Consider the following 20155-nt stretch of genomic DNA (forward strand, 5'->3'; position numbering starts at 1 on the left):
GGAGAAACTCAGATCTGGCAACATCCATGGAGAGAAACGGAGTTCCTATCCCTGAGCTGGAGAAGTCGGGGAGTGATGGGTTTCATGTTGAAACATGTCGCGATGAGCATCTGGATGAGGAGGTGAGGTTAGAGAGGTGGGGGAAATCAGAGATCACAGGTGTCACAGAACACAAGGCAATGTGAGTGGTGATGGTAGAGACAAAAACTGATAGATCCACAGTGTGAGTTAATTGAAGAGTATTCATGGAAGCAAGACATGAGCAGGGGGAAGACTCAAAATGGAGGATAGAGCTCATGGTCTGAAGATGTGTTTGGTCTCCCCACTGTAGAGAAGATCACATTTTGAGCAGACGATGCAGTAAGCTAAATTGAAAGAATTCAAGTAGATCACTGCTACATCTGGAAGAAATGTTGGGGAAGTCTTGGGAAATGAGGATGGAAGAGATAAAAGTGCAAGTTTATAGCTCCCGGACTCATCTCCAGAATATGATATCTAACATGGGCCGGGATAAGGCCAATCCAGGACTTGCTGCACACCTAGCCAAGCTGTTCCAGTATAGTTACATCTCTGATAACCATCTGACAATGTGGAAAATTGCCCGGGTACATCCTGTCTGTGAAAGGCAGGACAAGTCCAACCCAGCCAATTACTACCCAATCAGTCTACTCTCATTGATCAGTAGAGTGATGGAAGGTGTCATCAATAGCACTATCAAATGGTAATTGCTCAGCAATAACCTGCTCAGTGATGCACAGTTTAGGTTCTGCCAGGCCATTTAGCTCCTGACCTTATTACAGTCTTAGTTCAAACTAAAGCCTGTCCACCATTTACAAGTCAAGAGACTGATAGGATACTCCGTACTGGTCTGGATGGTCACAGCTCTAGCAATACATGAGAAGCTTAACACCATCCAGGTCAAAACAGCCCACTTCTTCTGGCACAGCCAATGGGTTAAAAACTAGGCTGCTTCCTGTGAGTTCAGCAAAAAAAACTAGAACTATTTGGCCAAAGTTTTACAACTGTCTTCTTTATAAGGCATCAGAGGTGAGCAGCCTTGTGTTGTCATTAGCTTGTGCAGTGGAAAGCCGCAAGCTGCAGTTTCTTTGTTTTCAGTTTGCTTTCTGCAACCTTTCTCAAGGTTCTTCCTGTTTAGCACAGCCCTCCAGCTATAGCCAGGTGACTCATCACACATTTACATATCAATTTTCTACAAGAATGCCCACATTTGCAATGTGTGTTGTTTTTGTTGCCACTCTGATCGAGGATCAGCATCACCATCAGAGCCTATTCCATAGTCCTTTTCATCCTCACTAAGCCCATAGATCAATCTCAACACTGATCCCAATGGCCAGGCTCTTGCTGCAACCCTGTATCAATTTTAAACTAATTCCGTTGCTCCATCGTCTCCACATTCTCCAGTCCTCCTCCAAAACTTACCCCACTGCTACATTTTCTCTCGTCATCCTGTATCACTCCAAACTAATCCCTGCACTTTTCTTTCCTTCCTGTTAGAATTATAATTAGAATTAGCTTTATTGTCATGTTACTCACATGGGTACAATGATAAGTCTACAGGTCGCCATAATAAAACTCATCACCAAGTTGACAAGATCGTGACATCATGCGTAGCAAACTGGATTTTTGCAGTTGTTATAATCCACTTTTTTGCATTATAAGGACCAGGGCCTTTAGTCAGAACGATATCGTGAATGTCATCGTTGCATTGCATCATGTGGAAGGAAATTTATCACCTCCAAAAGGATAGAGACTAAAACTGTTCACGGTGTTCCAACTAGTGCCCTGTATAGTTTTAGTAAGTCCTCCTTATTTTAATACTGTATTCCCTTTGAAATAAAAGCCAACGCTCTATTTGCCTTCCCTCTCATGCACTGAAATTGTTTGCTAGCTTTTAGTGCAGTTTTTGCTGCAGTTGTATCTAGATGTACATCCGCAATGCTATGATGGAGCAGGGAGGGAGGGGGTACTTTCAGGATTTGACCCTATTAGAAGAAGGAATGGTGATATGTTTCCAAGTCAGGAGGTGAATGTCTTGGAAGGGAACTTGCAGGTGCTGGCATCCCTGTGTACCTGCAGCCCTTGTCCTTCTAGACTGTCATTGTTGTGCGTTTGGAAGGTCTTGCCTAAGGGGCCTTGGTGAATTTCTGCATCTTGTAGATAGTACACTCTGCTGCGACTGAGCGTCAGTGCTGGAGGAACTAAATGGTCAAGATATTGGATAAGGTGCCAAACAAGTGGACTGCTTTGACCTGGATAGTTCTTGAATGCTGTGCACCCATCCAGGCAAGCAGAGAGTATTCCTTGACTCTACAAACTTGTGCATTGTAAATGTTGGACGGGTAGCTTACGGTCATGGCATGTAGTAACGTCACTGAATTGCCAAGGTAATGGTCAAATTCTATTTTGTGGGGGATGGTCATTGCATAGCACAAATGTTATTTTCCACTTGTCAGTACAACCCTGGGTATTGTCCAGGTCTGCTGCATTTGGACATGGACCACTTTAGTATCTGAGGATTTGCGAATTGTGCTGACACTGTGCAATCATCAGCGAACATCTCTTTTTCTGACCTTATGATGGAGGGAAGGTCATTGATGAAGCAGCTGAAGATGTTTGGCCCTGGGACACTATCTTGAGGATCTATTGCAGAGAAGCCTTGGAGCTGTGATGACTGATCTATGACAACCACAATCATCTTCCTGTGTGCCGGCTGTGACTCCAACCACTGGAGGGTTTGTCCCCCAATACACATTGATTCCAATGATTCTTGGCCTTCTTGAGGCCAAATTTGTTCGAATGCAGCCTTGATGTCAGGGGCTGTCACTCTCACCTCCCCTCTGGAATTCAGCTCTTTTGTCTGTGTTTGAACCACGGCTGTAATGAGGTCAAGAGCTAAGTGATCAGAGATAATGAGAACTGCAGATGCTGGAGAATCCGAGATAACATAGTGTGAGGCTGGATGAACACAGCAGGCCCAGCAGCATCTCAGGAGTACAAAAGCTGACGTTTTGGGCCTAGACCCTTCATAAGTGACCCTGGGGGAACCCAAACTGGGCAGGATAGCACAGCTCACAGGATAACACTGTCAACGAGACCTTCCATCTCTTTGTTGATGATGAATTTTCCACCATTGTTCGTGGCTGGATTTTTTTTTAATTCACTCGCAGGACGAGGGCATCGCTGACAGGGCCAGCAGTTATTGCCTTTTCCTGTATGGAATGCTTAGCCCTGTCTATCGTTTGCTGCTTATGTTGCTCGGCAAGTCACCCCTTTTGGTAGCCTCACCTCATTTTCAGCATTACCTGGTGCTGCACCTGGCTTGCTCCCCCCACCACCCCCTGCACTCTCCACTGAAATGACATGAATGAATAACTCCAAACTACCAGGTCTGGGTTCAACTCCTGGACTGTGATCAGGATTAAAGTCAGGACTGGTGCTTTGCTTGTGATTTGGATTAAGTTTCGGACCCTAAGGGTGAAATCAGTTATCAAGCTTTGGTGTACAGTCAGGTTTAGGAGAGGCCAGAGTTGGGTTAGTATTTTGATTCTGGTTCAGATTAGGAGAACGAGTTGGGTTAGGGATACACCTTAATTATAGTTTAGAATAGAGATAAAGGTTTTGTTATGATTCGGCAACTTTGTCAACCAGCTGTTATCTTCTCTCAGGCCAACTGCATGTTATCTCACCCTCCTCGGGTCTGTTCCCTTCACCTCCTGGACCTTAAAGCATTTATTGTTCAAACACAATGACTGGCATTTTCAAACCTTCAACTAACTTTGATTAAATTAAAACGACATTTGACTTGTGTGATTTTAATCAGCAATCTACTGAAACATCTTGCCAGCTGAGCTCACATTCACACTTTACCAACCAAGATTATTATTGCACATGATTTTGAACTTTTACTTGAAGTTTGACACATCCCATTTCCCCAAAGCAATGTGAGCAGCTGAAGAAAGTGAGAGGGCGTATTGTGCTGAGAGAGGACACTTATCCTTTCAGTTGTGCCACAGATTGGTTCCAGAGTGAGACACATTTTCCACTTTATTTTAAGGTTATGGTGGCTCTTCCTTTGAGCCAATTCTGTCCTCAGGTCCCAAATTTGGACAACTTCCCCTCTGAAATCCCTCCGCTCCATGCTCAAGCACTTCCTTTGCTTCTAAGAAATTATAATCAGTTGGTTCTGAGCTAACTGCGTTTGTGAAAAAGTCCCTTTCACATCTGAGTCAAATGTCAGAGACATTTATAGTCATGATTCAGTGGTAAATTCCACACCCATCAGAAGGATGAAGACAGGCCATGTTATTACTCTGGCTGTGAGCCTTCCTATTAATAGCTGTTAATTAATTAACCTCCAACAGCAGGGGGGGCCTTAATGTGAAGCAACATTGGTGGTAAAGTTGGCAGATATATCTATAGAAGGTAGTATATGGATATCTATTTTGAACACACAGCTACTATCATAGCCATATAAATCTATATACCTATTGACAATAGTTTGAAATAAAAGCTAGATTCTATAAGCAGGTGTACAAATATATTCGAAGGATCATTGCAAACGGTACCAGCCATTCCCTCTCTCCTCATTTTGAGTATCGAGCTGTTTCCACTGCAGGCCTCTCTCAATATCATTGACCTTATTGTAATCTGACTGTCTTAGAAATTCATTAGCCACACAACACAGCGCACCACTGAGCCCTGAATCCCTAAAGGAATGTGAAGGGTTACAAGAACGCAGCATGGATCCCATCCTCCTCGCTCTCGAGACACGATTCGATGTATGGCAGAGGTTGAACTCTGAGTTAGAGAGAAGGTGCTTGGCTCCTTTGTGCACAGCACGCTCACTGAGCCGTTTTGCTTTTTCATGTGTTGAACTCAGAGCAGATCGGGGAATTTCCTTTTCAGGCCGGAAGTAGAAGCAGGAAGTGGCCTCTCACTTAGAGAGGAGGTGGCTGCCTGTTTGGGTGGGCTACTCAGAACAGAAACCTCCAGGCTGAAGGCTGCAGCGTCCCATCAGAACTGATACACCAAGCATCCTCTGCACTTTTCTCGATTTAGCTGCAGCTTGAAGCTTTTCACACCCTCAATTGTTCCATTATGCCGTGTAGCTTCTTGTATCGGGGTGCAGTTACAGACTTAATGTAAAAAAAAGGCAGCCAATGTTTGCACCACTGTTCCAATGAGAGAGATGACGATGTTTGCTTGTGATGTGGCGCAGGGAATAATTATTATTCAGGACACCAGGAGGGAGCTCCTTCACTCTTCCTTACACTGTGTTTTGCTTTGATTAACCGACCGGCAGACCGGGCAGGTGGAATCTTGGTTTGACACCTCACGCTGAGGGACGGCACCTCCTAATGAGTGTGAGCCTCACAGGCGTGAGCACTTTTCCAACCTGGCACTGTCTGATTCAGAGGTGAGAAATTTTCCACTGAGTCATGGCTGACCTCCAAGCTGCTGTTCAGAGGTGTATCAGATGGTAATTATCCTTTGTTTGATCCAAGTGGGAAGCAGCAGGCAGCTTGATCCAGGAGACTGTCATACAAAAGTGCCAGCTGTTTGAGGTGAGGGCTGTTGGATGGTGAGTTGCAGTCATCTGTACCTGCTAATTCCTTGTAGGTGCGGTGAAGAGCATCAACATCTGTCATTGCCACTGAATGGCAAGCTACCCTCAAGCTTCAGCTCACACAGGAGAAATGATCCTGCAATTTCAAACTTTGCTGTATTAATGTTAACTACCCTGAGGAATGGGTACAGCTGAGTGTTCCCAGGATGGTTGCCCATGGTAACCTCTTGGAATAGGACAAGCAGGAAACTGATGAGTCTACAGGTTCAGTGAGATGGAACATAGAACATAGAACAATACAGCGTAGAACAGTACCTTCGGCCCTCAATGTTGTGCAGACCTGTGAACTAATCTAAGCTCCTCCCCCTACACTATCCCATCGTCATCCATCTGCTTATCCAAGTTCTGTTTAAATGCCCCTAATGTGGCTGAGTTAACTACATTGGCAGGCAGGGCATTCCACGCCCTTACCACTCTCTGAGTAAAGAACCTGCCTCTGACATCTGTCTTAAATCTATCACCCCTCAACGTGTAGCTATGCCCACTTGTACAAGCTGAAGTCATCATCCTCGGAAAAAGACTCTCACTGTCCACCCCATCTAATCCTCTGATCATCTTGTACGTCTCTACTAAATCCCCTCTTAGCCTCCTTCTCTCCAATGAGAACAGACCCAAGTCCCTCAGCCTTTCTTCATAGGGCCTGCACTCCAGACCAGGCAACATCCTGGTAAATCTCCTCTGTACCTTTTCTAATGCTTCCACATCCTTCCTCTAATGGGACGACCAGAACTGCATGCAATATTCCAAATGGGGCCGCACTAGCGTTTTGTGCAGTTGCAGCATGACATCACGGCTCCGGAACTCAATCCCTCTCCCAATAAAACCTAACACACCGTAAGCCTTTTTAACAGCACTATCAACCTGGGTGGCAACTTTGAGATTTGCTATCATGCAATGATAATGTCCAACTCACAGGAGGGCACTGATGTAGCCAAGCAGTGGGGTAGCTGGGTAAGGAATTGAAGTGTAGTGATGTTAGTGATGACCCAGACTTGGAGTAAGTGAAGGATCAGTAACTGGTGGCCCCGGTGAAGGGCTGCAGTCAGTTGGACAACAGGGTCAGGAGGAGTGAGGGCTCAGCGGAATCTGTGCACAGGACTGTGGATTAACCAGTGGATGTAACTGGAGGTCCACAAAGGCAAGTTGAAGGTTCAGCAGAATTTTTAATAGACAGCATGACGGCTGCAGAGGGCAAAACCCTACAGTCTTTGAGCCTAGAGCTGACGAAGCAATGATCAAAGATTTCAGGGTCATAGAATTGTGGTGTGGAAATGGGGGAATATTACTGAAGGCTGACAGCTCAGGTGATGGGTGAACTGTGGGATTGTAAACTTGGAGAAGTCAAGCAGAGGCCTGCAGTTACAAACCTTTGGAGATGAAATTAGAGATTCTGAAATGAGCTGAAGAATGTACTTTGGCCTGTTAATGCTGAGCTGTAGGAAATTCCACAGCTTAATGTTGGAGACTTTGTCATGGGCATGGCTATGGAGATAACGGGAAGTAAAACAGTGACGTCCTTTCATTTACTCCTGTGGTGCGGAAATTGGTGAGAAAGCTGACATTTATCGTGTTGTTATGGTTACACAGAAAGGATACTGGTGGATCTTGTAACAATTTTGAACCAACAACTGAAGCAGTGTTGCCAGAGGGCAGTTAAGAGTCCGTCACAGTATCCTGGATATGGGAGTCATATGCAGGCTAGATTCGGTGATGATGGCAGATTTCCTTCTCAAGTGAAGAGAGCTTTTAAAGGCAATCTGACAGCCTAATGCTCGCTAATAACAGCTATTTATGTCTAGATTTTACTCTGACTGAAACTGGCAGATTGAGACCCTGTACACCTGCATTCCGCATGGAGATGGCCTCAAGGCCCTCCGCTTCTTCCTGTCCCGCAGGCCCGACCAGTCCCCCTCCACCGACACTCTCATCCGCCTAGCTGAACTCGTCCTCACACTCAACAACTTCTCTTTTGACTCCTCCCACTTCCTACAGACTAAAGGGGTGGCCATGGGCACCCGCATGGGCCCCAGCTATGCCTGCCTCTTTGTAGGTTATGTGGAACAGTCCCTCTTCCGCACCTACACAGGCCCCAAACCCCACCTCTTCCTCCGGTACATTGATGACTGTATCGGCGCCGCCTCTTGCTCCCCAGAGGAGCTCAAACAGTTCATCCACTTCACCAACACCTTCCACCCCAACCTTCAGTTCACCTGGGCCATCTCCAGCACATCCCTCACCTTCCTGGACCTCTCAGTCTCCATCTCAGGCAACCAGCTTGTAACTGATGTCCATTTCAAGCCCACTGACTCCCACAGCTACCTAGAATACACCTCCTCCCACCCACCCTCCTGCAAAAATTCCATCCCCTATTCTCAATTCCTCCACCTCCGCCGCATCTGCTCCCACGATAAGACATTTCACTCCCGCACATCCCAGATGTCCAAGTTCTTTAAGGACCGCAACTTTCCCCCCACAGTGATCGAGAACGCCCTTGACCGCGTCTCCCGTATTTCCCGCAACAAATCCCTCACACCCCGCCCCTGCCACAACCGCCCTAAGAGGATCCCCCTCATTCTCACACACCACCCTACCAACCTCCGGATACAATGCATCATCCTCCGACACTTCCGCCATTTACAGTCCGACCCCACCACCCAAGACATTTTTCCATCCCCACCCCTGTCTGCTTTCCGGAGAGACCACTCTCTCTGTGACTCCCTTGTTCGCTCCACACTGCCCTCCAACCCCACCACACCCGGCACCTTCCCCTGCAACCGCAGGAAATGCTACACTTGTCCCCACACCTCCTCCCTCACCCCTATCCCAGGCCCCAAGATGACATTCCACATTAAGCAGAGGTTCACCTGCACATCTGCCAATGTGGTATACTGCATCCACTGTACCCGGTGCGGCTTTCTCTACATTGGGGAAACCAAGCGGAGGCTTGGGGACCGCTTTGCAGAACACCTCCGCTCAGTTCGCAACAAACAACTGCACCTCCCAGTCGCAAACCATTTCCACTCCCCCTCCCATTCTCTAGATGACATGTCCATCATGGGCCTCCTGTACTGCCACAATGATGCCACCCGAAGGTTGCAGGAACAGCAACTCATATTCCGCCTGGGAACCCTGCAGCCATATGGTATCAATGTGGACTTCACCAGTTTCAAAATCTCCCCTTCCCCTACTGCATCCCTAAACCAGCCCAGTTCGTCCCCTCCCCCCACTGCACCACACAACCAGTCCAGCTCTTCCCCCCCACCCACTGCATCCCAAAACCAGTCCAACCTGTCTCTGCCTCCCTAACCGGTTCTTCCTCTCACCCATCCCTTCCTCCCACCCCAAGCCGCAGCCCCATCTACCTACTAACCTCATCCCACCTCCTTGACCTGTCCGTCTTCCCTGTACTGACCTATCCCCTCCCTACCTCCCCACCTATACTCTCTCCACCTATCTTCTTTACTCTCCATCTTTGGTCCGCCTCCCCCTCTCTCCCTATTTATTCCAATTCCCTCTCCCCATCCCCCTCTCTGATGAAGGGTCTAGGCCCGAAACGTCAGCTTTTGTGCTCCTGAGATGCTGCTTGGCCTGCTGTGTTCATCCAGCCTCACATTTTATTATATTAGATTGAGACCTGTAGCCACATTCTCTGGACTGCTACTGTAGGGATCTTGTCCTATTCTGGAGGGGCACAGAGGATACTGAATTGGAGAGATGACAGTAGGCGAGGATTGGCTAGGCAAGGTCAAAGTATTTACTTCAGAAAACAGTGGAGCTGCAGATTAGAGAACTGACAACAATCGAGCCTGTGTCTGAGGATTTTATTATATAAAGATAAGAAGGTGTAGAGCTGGATGAATACAGCAGGCCAAGCAGCATTATAGGATCCTGCTCCTCTGATGCTGCTTGGCCTGCTGTGTTCATCCAGCTCCACACCTTCTTATCTCGGATTCTTCAGCATCTGCAGTTCCTATTATCTCTGATAGACTTTATTATATAGTTGAGGTGCATGCTGTTTCTAGAGAATAGCACATTGCTTGAAGGAAGAGTGGGGTTAGATGGAGAGAGAAGTGGGACGCAGTGTGGTGGCATGATGGATCTGTCCTCCAGGAGCAGAGACTAACTTAGCATAGGGAAGCTTTTGAAAAAGTGACATTAGAAAGATATTGTCATTGTAGGGAAGAAGAACAAAATCCAAGAGAGTGAATCAAAGGCAGAATATGTACTGTATTGATTTCCATTCAGTCCCAGGAATGAATAGAAATCATCAGCTTTGTAATGGAAATCAAACAAACCAGATTGGGGTGACCAGTCAGAGTTCCAAAGCAATTTTCCCATTGAGATTTGGACTCTGAGGAGTAATAGGGGATGGGATGATGATAATGATGGTAGTGATAATAATAGCCATGTATGAATTACAGAACAAGTTGGTGGAATTATGTATACCCAGTAGGAGATAAACCTCAAGTGGAGACGTAGTGTAATAATCTAAGAATATACTCACAGTAATTACAAAACTCACAACACTTTGACAGCGGCAAAGCAGCCAAAATAATGAGACAGTTTGGAAAACAGAAGGAAAGCGCAGTATAGATAGTTGCATTCAATAACACATGTATCTAAGAGCAAATAAAGAAGTGTTATGTCACTGAAGAAAGTGAGTCTGACTACACTAGGAAAATGTTGAATTTTAGGATTTGCAACCTAATGAAAACAGAACAGCCTGAAGAATATACATGTAGATATCTAATGTCCAGGCAGTCAAAAGTGCACTGAATATAAAATTGGTCCAACCGTCCAAGATAGTGGGCTTCTCTGCTTACTGGCCACATCAAGTGTTGTGAACTGGAAGGAGGGTAGTGATAGACTTCAAGAGCTATCAATGGGTTGGAGGGTTGGGCAGGGACTTGAAACTTCATGTGCCGAAGTGCAAAATGATTGATTCTGATAGGGAAATGAGGAGAGACAATATAAAACAAAAGGTACAATTGTAAAGGGAGTGCAGGGGAAGAGGGAGCTGAGGGTGAATGTACAAACACGTCTAACTACCGGGGCAGGTTGAGAAAATGGCAATAAAAGCAAATGGGATCTTGGCTTTTACAAGTGAGGCATGTTGTAGAAAATTAAGGATGTTTAGATGCTACTTTATAAAACACCAGAACAACCTCAACTGGAGATTGTGTTAATTGCTGGGTGCTAGCTTTCAGAAGGGTTCTTGTGGCACAGTGGTCATGTCCCTGCCTCTGAGCCAGGAGTCCCCAAGCTGAGGTCCCACCTGTGCCAGAGGTATATAGTAACATTTCTGGTTAGAAAATTTCAACAGCTTTTAGAAAGGATTGGAAGCCATGAGAGAGTGATAAAAGATTGTTGAGAGTGTTTTCAGAAATGAGGGGTGTCATGGTTCATTAGCAAATCCTGGAGTTGCTCTGCTTATAGAAGATTGAGAGTACATTTAACTGAAATGTTCACAGTAATGAAGGGTTAGAATAGCTTATATCAAGGGAATAATACCTGTACAGAGCTGACATGAATTGTGTCCTTGAACACTGTAACAATTCATTAATACTGCTGCTCCATTCTGTATTTATTCTAATCTGTGCTTCTAGGATCGGGCTGTGTGTGAGACAGGGCTGTGTAAATGGAGCAAGGCTGTGTAAACGGGGCCAGACTGTGTTTATATACTGGCTTGTGTGTATGGAACCAGACTGCATTTCTGACACTGTGTTGTGTTTACGGGATCAGGCTGTGTTTATATGCTGGGTGTGTTTATGAAACAGGATTTTGTCTGATGCTAGACTGTGATTAAGGAACCAGACTGCATTCCTGATTCTGGGCTGTGTAAATTGGATCAGGCTGGCTTATGGAATGGACTGTGTTGTTGGGTTGGTCTGCATCCATGGTGCTGGGTTGTGCTTGTGGGTTTGGGCTGTGTTTATATAATTAAGGAGTAACACTGTCCTTTTGATTGCAGCGGAAACCTCAAAATGGCAGAAACATGCTTGAAGTCTCTGAAATACATGCTGTTCGTGTTCAACTTACTATTTTGGGTAAGTGCAGATTCCTGTGGGAGCAGTAGATAGAACAAAGTTCTAGTCCACAGTTGGCCAGAGGATCACAACTCTCTTAGGCAAGAAATTCCTCCTCATCTCAGTCTGAAATTGGTGCCTCTTAATTTAAACTATGCCCCCGGTCATGGATTCTTCCATGAGGTGAACCTTCTTTTCAGCAATTACCCTGTCAAGCCTCTTAAAAATCCTATATATTTCAATGGAATCACCTCTCATTGTTGATAATCACCCAATGTTCAGTACTATCTTGTGACTGCACAGTCTGTGTCCATCTGCAGCAAGGTCAGGTTCTAGCTGAAAAGTGGAAAGTAATATATGTACCCCACAAATGCAGGCAATGATCATCTCCAATAAGAGAGACTTTAATAGTTGCCTTATAACACTGAATGGTGGTACCATCACTGAACTCCCCAATTATCAATATTCTGGGTGTTTCCATTGACCAAAAACTCAACTGGACTATCAACAAAAACACAGTGGCAACAAGACCAGGTCCAATGCTGGGAAAGCTCGAGTGAGAACTCATCCTCTGCATCCCTGCAACATGTCCACTATCCACAGGGCTCAAGGCAGGAGTGTTGGGTGGGAGGAGTCAGGATGGGAGTCATTGCTGGTTGGCTGTGGGAGTACTTTAGGGTAGCTGGAGGATGTTTGATGGGTTGAGGGGGTACAGGAGGAGCCTATGTCATGAGAGTTTATATGTGGCGAGTTTGGCGCAGGGGGCAGTTTTGTAGTTAGCCAGGAGTTGGAACAGGTTTTAATTCCTCTAACCTTTCCTGGCTAATAATAAGTTAAGTACATTCAAAATCTGTGACGTTTCTGACTCCATCTCAGAGCTGGAGACATTTTCAAGATGTTTCCAGATGTTGGGTGAATGTCTAATTGAAGAAGTTGCATTGGGATATTGACACGGATCCAAAGGTCTATTGGATGGTACAGGGTGTACAGGTTTCCACTGCAATCGAAAGGACAGTGTTACTCCTTAATTATATAAACACAGCCCAAACCCACAAGCACAACCCAGCACCATGGATACAGACCAACCCAACAATACAGTCCATTCCAAAAGCCAGCCTGATCCAATTCACACAGCCCAGAATCAGGAATGCAGTCTGGTTCCTTTATCACATCATGGTGTAACAGTTTGAGGAGGTGAACTAGCTATCTCCCATTGTGGTGACACTGTATACTCATCTCTTTCAGATCAGCGGATGTGCTATCCTGGGATTTGGTATCTATCTGCTGACCTTGAATAACTTTGGGGCTTTGCTCTCCAGTCTGCCGTCTATCTCCATAGCCAACACTCTGATCGTCGTGGGAACAGTCACCATGGTGGTGGCTTTTCTGGGCTGCATGGGAGCGATCAAGGAAAACAAATGCCTGCTACTGTCAGTACGTTTTACCTGTATCTTCATTCTGACTGACTTGCCGAAGATTAACCAGTTTGGCTAAGTAGCTGAGACTAAGAGTGGGATTGGGACTGGCACTGGGCCTGGGGCTGGGGAATGGGAATGGGGCTGGGCCTGGGGTTAGGGAATGGGTTTGAGGGAGGGGCCAATGGGGATGCAGGATGGGGGTGAAGTTGGAGGGATGGGGGAATGGTAGATGGGGGCAGGGGAATGGGAGATGGTGGAGTAGGGATGAGGGTTGGAGAGGGGCATGGCGGTTGGAAAATGGGGTGAGGAGTGGCATATGGTGGATGGGGATGAAAATGGAGGTGGGGGTGCAGAGGTTCATAGTGATGGAAAATGGGATGGGGGAGTAGGAGATGGGCATGTGAGGGCTGGGGTAGTGGGGAATATGGGATGGGAATGCGGGGATGGGGATGAGGATGGGGGATGGGGATTGGGTAGGGGGAGGAGAGTTGAAGGATGTAGGAATAGTGGCAGGCCTTTGGATAGAGATAAAAAGAGACATGTACATGATTTAGTGATCCTCCTTTTTCTTTCTTTTGACTTAAAAGTCTGTAGTTTTGTTCAGATGCTGTACCAAACAAGGATTGAAGAACAGTAAGGAAGCACAGAGTAAAACGGGAGTGGTGTCCATATTATTAGATCAATATCAAGCATACTGCAAACAGAAAAAGTATAAATAAATCCTTGCATATTTTACAGTGCTTTAAAGTCCATGAGAACTTTTTGAAGGTGCCCTCATCATTCGAACGTAGGGAACACAGCCACCACTTTGCACAAAGCAACCTCCCACAGACGGCATGGCTAATTGAACAACCCGATATTGAGTCATTTTGATTGAGGATTAAAGATGGCCCATTCGTGAGGCTGACTCATCAGTTGAGGGAAGGACGAACTGTCAGACGTGCCTGAAAGCAGTCTCCTCACTGTCTGCCCTCTCAGGTGGCAGGAAGCAATCTCCTTGATAGCCCTGTTGGGACAGATAGCAAGAGAGATCTGCCTGTCACTCCACACCATTGCTGCATCTGACTGTTTATCTCAGTGAGGTTCGGGGACCTCACTGTTTGTAAATTGCTGCTACATTTCCAGCAACAGCTGGAAGACAGTGGTGTAGTGGCAGTGCCATGGGGCTAATAACCCCGTGGGTCCAGACAAATGCTCCGGGGACAAGGATTCAAATCATTGTCGCCACTGGTAAAAGTTCAATTTAATTCATACACTTGGAATGAAAAGCTGGTCTCGATGATGATGACCTCAAAGCTACCATCGATTCTTGTAAAAGCCCATCTGGCTCACTAATGTCCTTCAGGGAAGGAAACTGCCATCCTTACCTGGTCTGACCTACACGTGACTCCACACCCACAGCGATGTAACTGGTTCTTAATCAGCACTGGATAATAAATGCATATCTCACCAGCAGCGCCCAGATCCCATGAAATTATAAACCAGTAGAAGTTACTGATCTTTCAGGAGGTCCAGTGTTTGCTCTAAAATCACCGGGGTCCCCCTGAGGTCAGAAAAGCTGTGATAGAAACAGAGGTTATTTAAAGGCACTGTGTTATTCTCTCTCCCAGGCATTGCCCTCTCAAGATCCTAACAGTTGGTGGGTGGTAGTTCTCTTGGTACCAGCTGTCCACTGGCATCTCACCCAAATGGCTATTCTCAGTATCATTGTCATTGCCAGGAACTGGCTCCCAGCTTGAAGTCCAGCCACAAGCCTCTGTTTATAACTGCTGCCAGTTTCCGTATGTTTAGACACTACGGTCAGAGGGCATCTGAGCGTTAGAGCATTAAGCAAAAAGAAAATCCAATTTCTAGCAGCTCTTCCTTCTACGCAAAGTAAGCGCTCTATCTTATTATGGGCTTTAACCACACATTTCATCTCCTCAAACAAAGTTCTCTACACAAACATAATTGTCCATAAAAATGATCAAGGTGGGAATTCCAGGAAATTTAGCTGTATGGTATCTCCAGTTAATATTGACCAGCTGCTGTCTAAATGATAACTTTCCCCACCTCACAGGAATCATTTGCATCAATTTACTTTTAGCGTCAGACTGCCTTCTCATACAGCTCCCAAATTGTTCAGCCTGGTGACTCCTCTTGGTGTGAGAGGAATATTTCCTGATACTCATAGGCTTGTTTCTCTTTCCTGTCTCTAGTTCTTCATATTGCTCCTCCTGATCCTTCTGATTGAAGTGACAGTTGCCATCATCGTCTTCTTCTATGAAAATAAGGTAGGTTTGATCACTAAAAACCAAAAGAACATGCATGCTGTAAATCAGAAACTTAAACAGAAGTTTCTGGGGAAGCTCAGCAGGTCTGGCAGCATCTGTGGAGAGAAATCAGAGTTAACATTTCGGGTTGAATGACCCTTCCTCAGAACAGTTCTGAGAAAGGGTCACTCGATCGATCATGTTAGCTTCAATTTCTGTCCACAGATGCTGCCAGACCTGCTGAGCTTTCCCAGCAACTTCTGTTTTTATTTAGATTTGCTGACTTCTCGATTTTGATCGCCAGGGTTGAAGTTTGAATCAATACAGAGAGATTTTTGGCTTCATCATCGGCACAATGGCCTGGCCAATCACTTTCTGACCAATTGCAGACATCCTAGAAGCAGACTCTGATTGGGTTAGAATGGGAAGACTTTGGGATCACAGGTTCTCTACAGATACCAATAGTGCAAAACTCTCTTCACATCAGTGTCTTTTTCATCATCGCTGCAGATGAGTTATTTGTACTAAGTTAGATCTTCATCTTACCTTGGGATTTGGTATTTTGAGTATTAGAATTTTACTCATATTCTTGATCACTGATGACTGTCCCAAGCTCAAAGAAAGCCATTGGTGGGAATCAGTGATGATAATAGCATTGAATATAAAGAGAGGATGGTTAAACAGTCTCTTGTAGAAGACATTTATTAGAAAACATTTGTCTCTTATCCATCTAATCCCAAATTCTGTGTTCCCCCATTGAGACTCCATGCACTGGCTTAGATACTGATGACCTGTACTTGAGGGAGATGAAGGGGGCCTCTGGAGTTTCCAGTTACTGTCAGGACTTTAAAGCTGAAAGCTGTTGTGGTGGGGAGCAAAGATTTTTGTCGGGGCTTGGTTTGCTGATAAGATGGAACATGTCATTTCGGTGGGAGAAAGACAAATGTGATCAGCCCCAGCTTAGAGCAGCAGCGTGTATTATCTCCAAGACGTGCTGCAGAAATTCACCAAAGGTCCTCAGACAGCGCCTTCCAAACCCATGCCCACTTCTATCCAGAAGGACAAGGCACCAGTACATGGGATAACCACCACTTCCAAGTTCCCTCCAAGCCACTCACTGTCCTCTGACTTCGAAATATATCGCTGTTCCTTCAGTGTGACAGGTCAAAATCCTAGGATTCCTTCCCTAACGGCATTGTGAGTCAACCTATAGCATGCCGACAGCAGCAGTTCAGTTTAGCACTGTCTTCTCAAGGGCAACTAGAGATGGACAATAAATGCTGGCCAGCGAGCGATGCGCATACCCCATGAATGAATGTAGAAAATAGCATATAGAGAGTGGAGAATGGACAGTCAGGGTCTAAGGCTCATGAGGCAGTGCTGATGAGGAAGCCGCATGGTCTGGCACATGGAGTACATCAGTACACAAGGCACAAGGGCCTGCTGGATTTGGGGTTGAGTTGACAAGCTGTTGGTGCTCTGGGTCAGGGATGGGATGAGTGTGAGGGCCCAGGCCAGGAGCAGCATCAGGGCCCAACATTTCCTTGTCTGGGAGACAACACTGTGTGCCTGGATGATGAAGGGACACAGCGGGAATCTGTGAGCTGATCAGAGAGGAAAATCCAGCCCAGCGCAGTGTCAGGAAAGAGAGAGGACTGGCAGGGGTTAGAATCTGATACAGGAGAACTGATAGAGGCATAAAGACAAGAGAGAGAGGTCTGAGAGAGAGGACGAAATGAAAAGATGCAAAGCGAGCAAATGGAAGTGAATGGCTCAAATTACCAGTGAAAGCCAAACGGCACACACAAATTGTCACAGAAAGAAACATACATTACATCGGGTGCTAACCACAAAAAATGAAGATGCTGATAGCTTTGTAATGAGGAGTATTAGGGATGAGCCAAGGGGAGGGAATGGGAGTTCGGTCATGCTATGAAATTGCACTGGGTGGCTGGGGTCAGTGTGAAGTAATGTTAACTATTTGGAAGCAGATATGCCAACATAAGTCCCTTCCTCTCTCTCACTCTGTCGCTCTACCCCCTCACTCTCCCTCCCCCTCACCCTTTCACTCCCCTTTTCCCTCTCCTTTGCCATCTCCTTCCCCTTCCCCCTCTCCCTCCACATTTCCCCTCTCCCACTCTCTTTCCCTCCTGCTTTCCCTCTTTCCCTCCTTCCCACCTTTCTTTTACCCTCTCCCTTCCATTCTCCCTCCCACTCCCATCTCCTTCACCCTCTCCACCCTACGACCCGCCTTCCGCCCCCTCTCCTTGCACCCCCTCTCCCTCCCTCTACTCCCCCCCCCATCTCTCACAATCTCTCTCTTCCACTGCCTTTCCCTCTTTCTCCCCCTCTCCCTTTCCATTTTCCCTCCCCTTTCTTTCACCCACTCCCCTCCTGCCCCAGCGCCTCCTCCAGCCCCTTTGATGGTCTGCATTGAGTTTAATGGTCTTTCTATGTACATTAATCATTTGGAGATTGTGGGTGATTTACTGGGGTTGGTTAATAGGTGAAAAAATACCAAGGATCAAGTCTTTGGGGGATTCATTAGTGATTTATTTTTCAAATGATCTGCCTGGTCCAGACCAGCAAACCCAGGTATGATCATAGAGAGAGGGAGAACCCCAGTCTCATCATCATGTTCCTGTTTTTGATCTGCAGATAACCAGTTACATTGAAAATGACATGAAACTGGGTCTGAAGAAAGAAAATAACACTGGAATTGTCGAAGCTTGGAATAAAATCCAGGAACAGGTAAATTGTGGGTGCCATGAATCTGCCCCTTGTATTCTTGGAAACACTGGTGACAGTTTCTGGAGAGGCCTGTGGCTCAGTGGTTAGCACTACTGCTTCACAGCAGGGACCCGGGTATGACCCTACCCTGGGGTGACTGTCTGAGAAAAGTTTGCACGTTATCCTTGTATCTGTATTGTTTTCCTCCCACAGTCCAAAGATGGGCAGGTTAGGTAGATTGGCCATGGGAAATGCCGGGTTGCAGGATTAGGGTAGGGGAGTGCGTCTGGGGTGAGATGTTCTTCTGAGGATCAGCATGGACTCGATGGGCTGAATTGCCTGCTTCCACATTGCAGAGATTCAATGGTTTGGAATGGAAGAAAATGGCTGCCAGCTCTGTGCCTCACACAGCACAAGATTTGGCGATGGAGGTCTTAGCCAGTGAGAGATTTACTGATCTTAGTTTGTGGATGGCCATTCAGGCAGTTGAGAGGCCAATGGGAGGCTTTCCCCAGGCGAGTTGGTTCTCACTGAGAACTGGAGCCTGTAGATTGTTTACTCAGCAGCACAACTGGGAGGACAGTGGCTGCTGCTGGAATGACAGCCACTAGAGGCCCAAGCCCTGGCCGGCAGTGATGAGAGTGTTTCTGCTGGATAGGGGGAGCTGAGGTGGAGGGAGACATTGGGATGTCAGCGGCAAAGGTGTGGCCGTGGCTCTCAGCAGTTCCCCTGTTTCCCCATGCTGAGGCCCTCAGTCAGTTACTGAGCCCCCAGCAGGGACCCTGTTCACAGCCAAATGGCCCACACAGCTTTCTTGTCATGCTCTAGGCATGGCAACAGCTGGATGAGGTCCATTTAACTGAACACGAGTTACTCACGAAAGGGTTGCAATTGGTAGTTGGGCAGAAATGCACTGGGGTGATCAGTAGCTGCCCCGGCCAACCCAAACACAGCTTGAGAGGAGGCAGGTGTAGTGATCAGCACCAGGGCCAGGAAGATCTTATTGACTATGAGATCCTTGATTAGGTTTGTTAACTTGGGCCATTCAGGGAGGCCTGGCTGACAGATGAAAACAGGAACTACAGACAGTTTCCTCTTCCTAAGGACTGACTCCAAGCTGGCTGGCCACATGTAAATAAATGGTGTGTTGGTAATGGGATACAGGCCTCTGTGCAGTGGGAGAGTCTATTTGGTGGTTTGCTCTGAAGTTGTAGCAAAAAACTCTGGGGAAGTGAGAAGGATGTTCTTCTTCGGTGTTTCGTTAGGGCTTGTTGTGCTGTGCTGTTCTTTGTTCCTTGCTGCCATCAACGTGACTCCTTCTGCCAATTTGGGGAAACATGGCAAAGGTGGCAGCTGGAAGGATGCAATGATACTGTTAGGAATGCCATGTAGTCACCACAAAACCTTCAGATAGTCTATGCTTTACATCAGGAAAGGAAATCTGGGACTCCAGTTCCTCACAAACATTCAACTTTTTTCAAACTGAAAAAGCCTACTTTATTCACTAAAGACAATCTCCACCCACATTCACAGGTGCTAGGTCTGTACAGTCTCGGTGTAGCAAGAAAAACAAGCATTGCAATTTGGCACCAAATGCATTTCTTACTCACGTAGGACAGTATTCACATACATTGAGGTATTGACAGGGTCTACCCACAAACAGCATTCATTCTTGAAGTGGCCTATCCCGCCCTTCCTTTTCACTGAAGTTCATCATAGAAAGTGGCCACAAAAAGGCACGACCAACACGCATTCATCTCAATCCACACGGACAAGGAGAACCACGACTTTGTCTGGGACAACACCAAGATCCTGGGTCCGGCTAGGCAGAGACAAGCACGGGAATTCCTGGAAGCACGGCACTCCACGAAGCAGGCTATTAATAAATACATTGAACTCGGCCCCATATACATTCCACTACGGAGGAAACCCGGAAGTGAGACAGTCCATCGCAACGGACACCAGAGTTTAAAAACCAGGCAGGAAAACACACCGACGTTTCATCAGAGGCTGCACTGAGGATGTTACCAAGCATGGTAATGAAACGTCTGCGGAACAACAAACGAGCTCGGTGTGCCAACC

At 46.5% G+C, this 20155-nt stretch overlaps 1 protein-coding gene across 1 annotated transcript in view; it reads left to right on the forward strand.

Annotated features, from left to right (window-relative positions):
* The window catches only part of LOC125462802 (leukocyte surface antigen CD53-like), a 31531-nt gene that overhangs the window by 2786 nt on the left and 8590 nt on the right, over positions 1 to 20155 (forward strand). The window contains exons 2-5 of the mRNA XM_048553195.2: positions 11619 to 11694; positions 12919 to 13107; positions 15290 to 15364; positions 18002 to 18094. Of these exons, the coding sequence (XP_048409152.1) occupies positions 11632 to 11694; positions 12919 to 13107; positions 15290 to 15364; positions 18002 to 18094 (420 nt within the window). The 5' untranslated portion in view covers positions 11619 to 11631. The remainder of the gene's footprint in view (positions 1 to 11618; positions 11695 to 12918; positions 13108 to 15289; positions 15365 to 18001; positions 18095 to 20155) is intronic.

Source organism: Stegostoma tigrinum, chromosome 21, assembly GCF_030684315.1.
Source record: "Stegostoma tigrinum isolate sSteTig4 chromosome 21, sSteTig4.hap1, whole genome shotgun sequence".
NCBI lineage: Eukaryota > Metazoa > Chordata > Chondrichthyes > Orectolobiformes > Stegostomatidae > Stegostoma > Stegostoma tigrinum.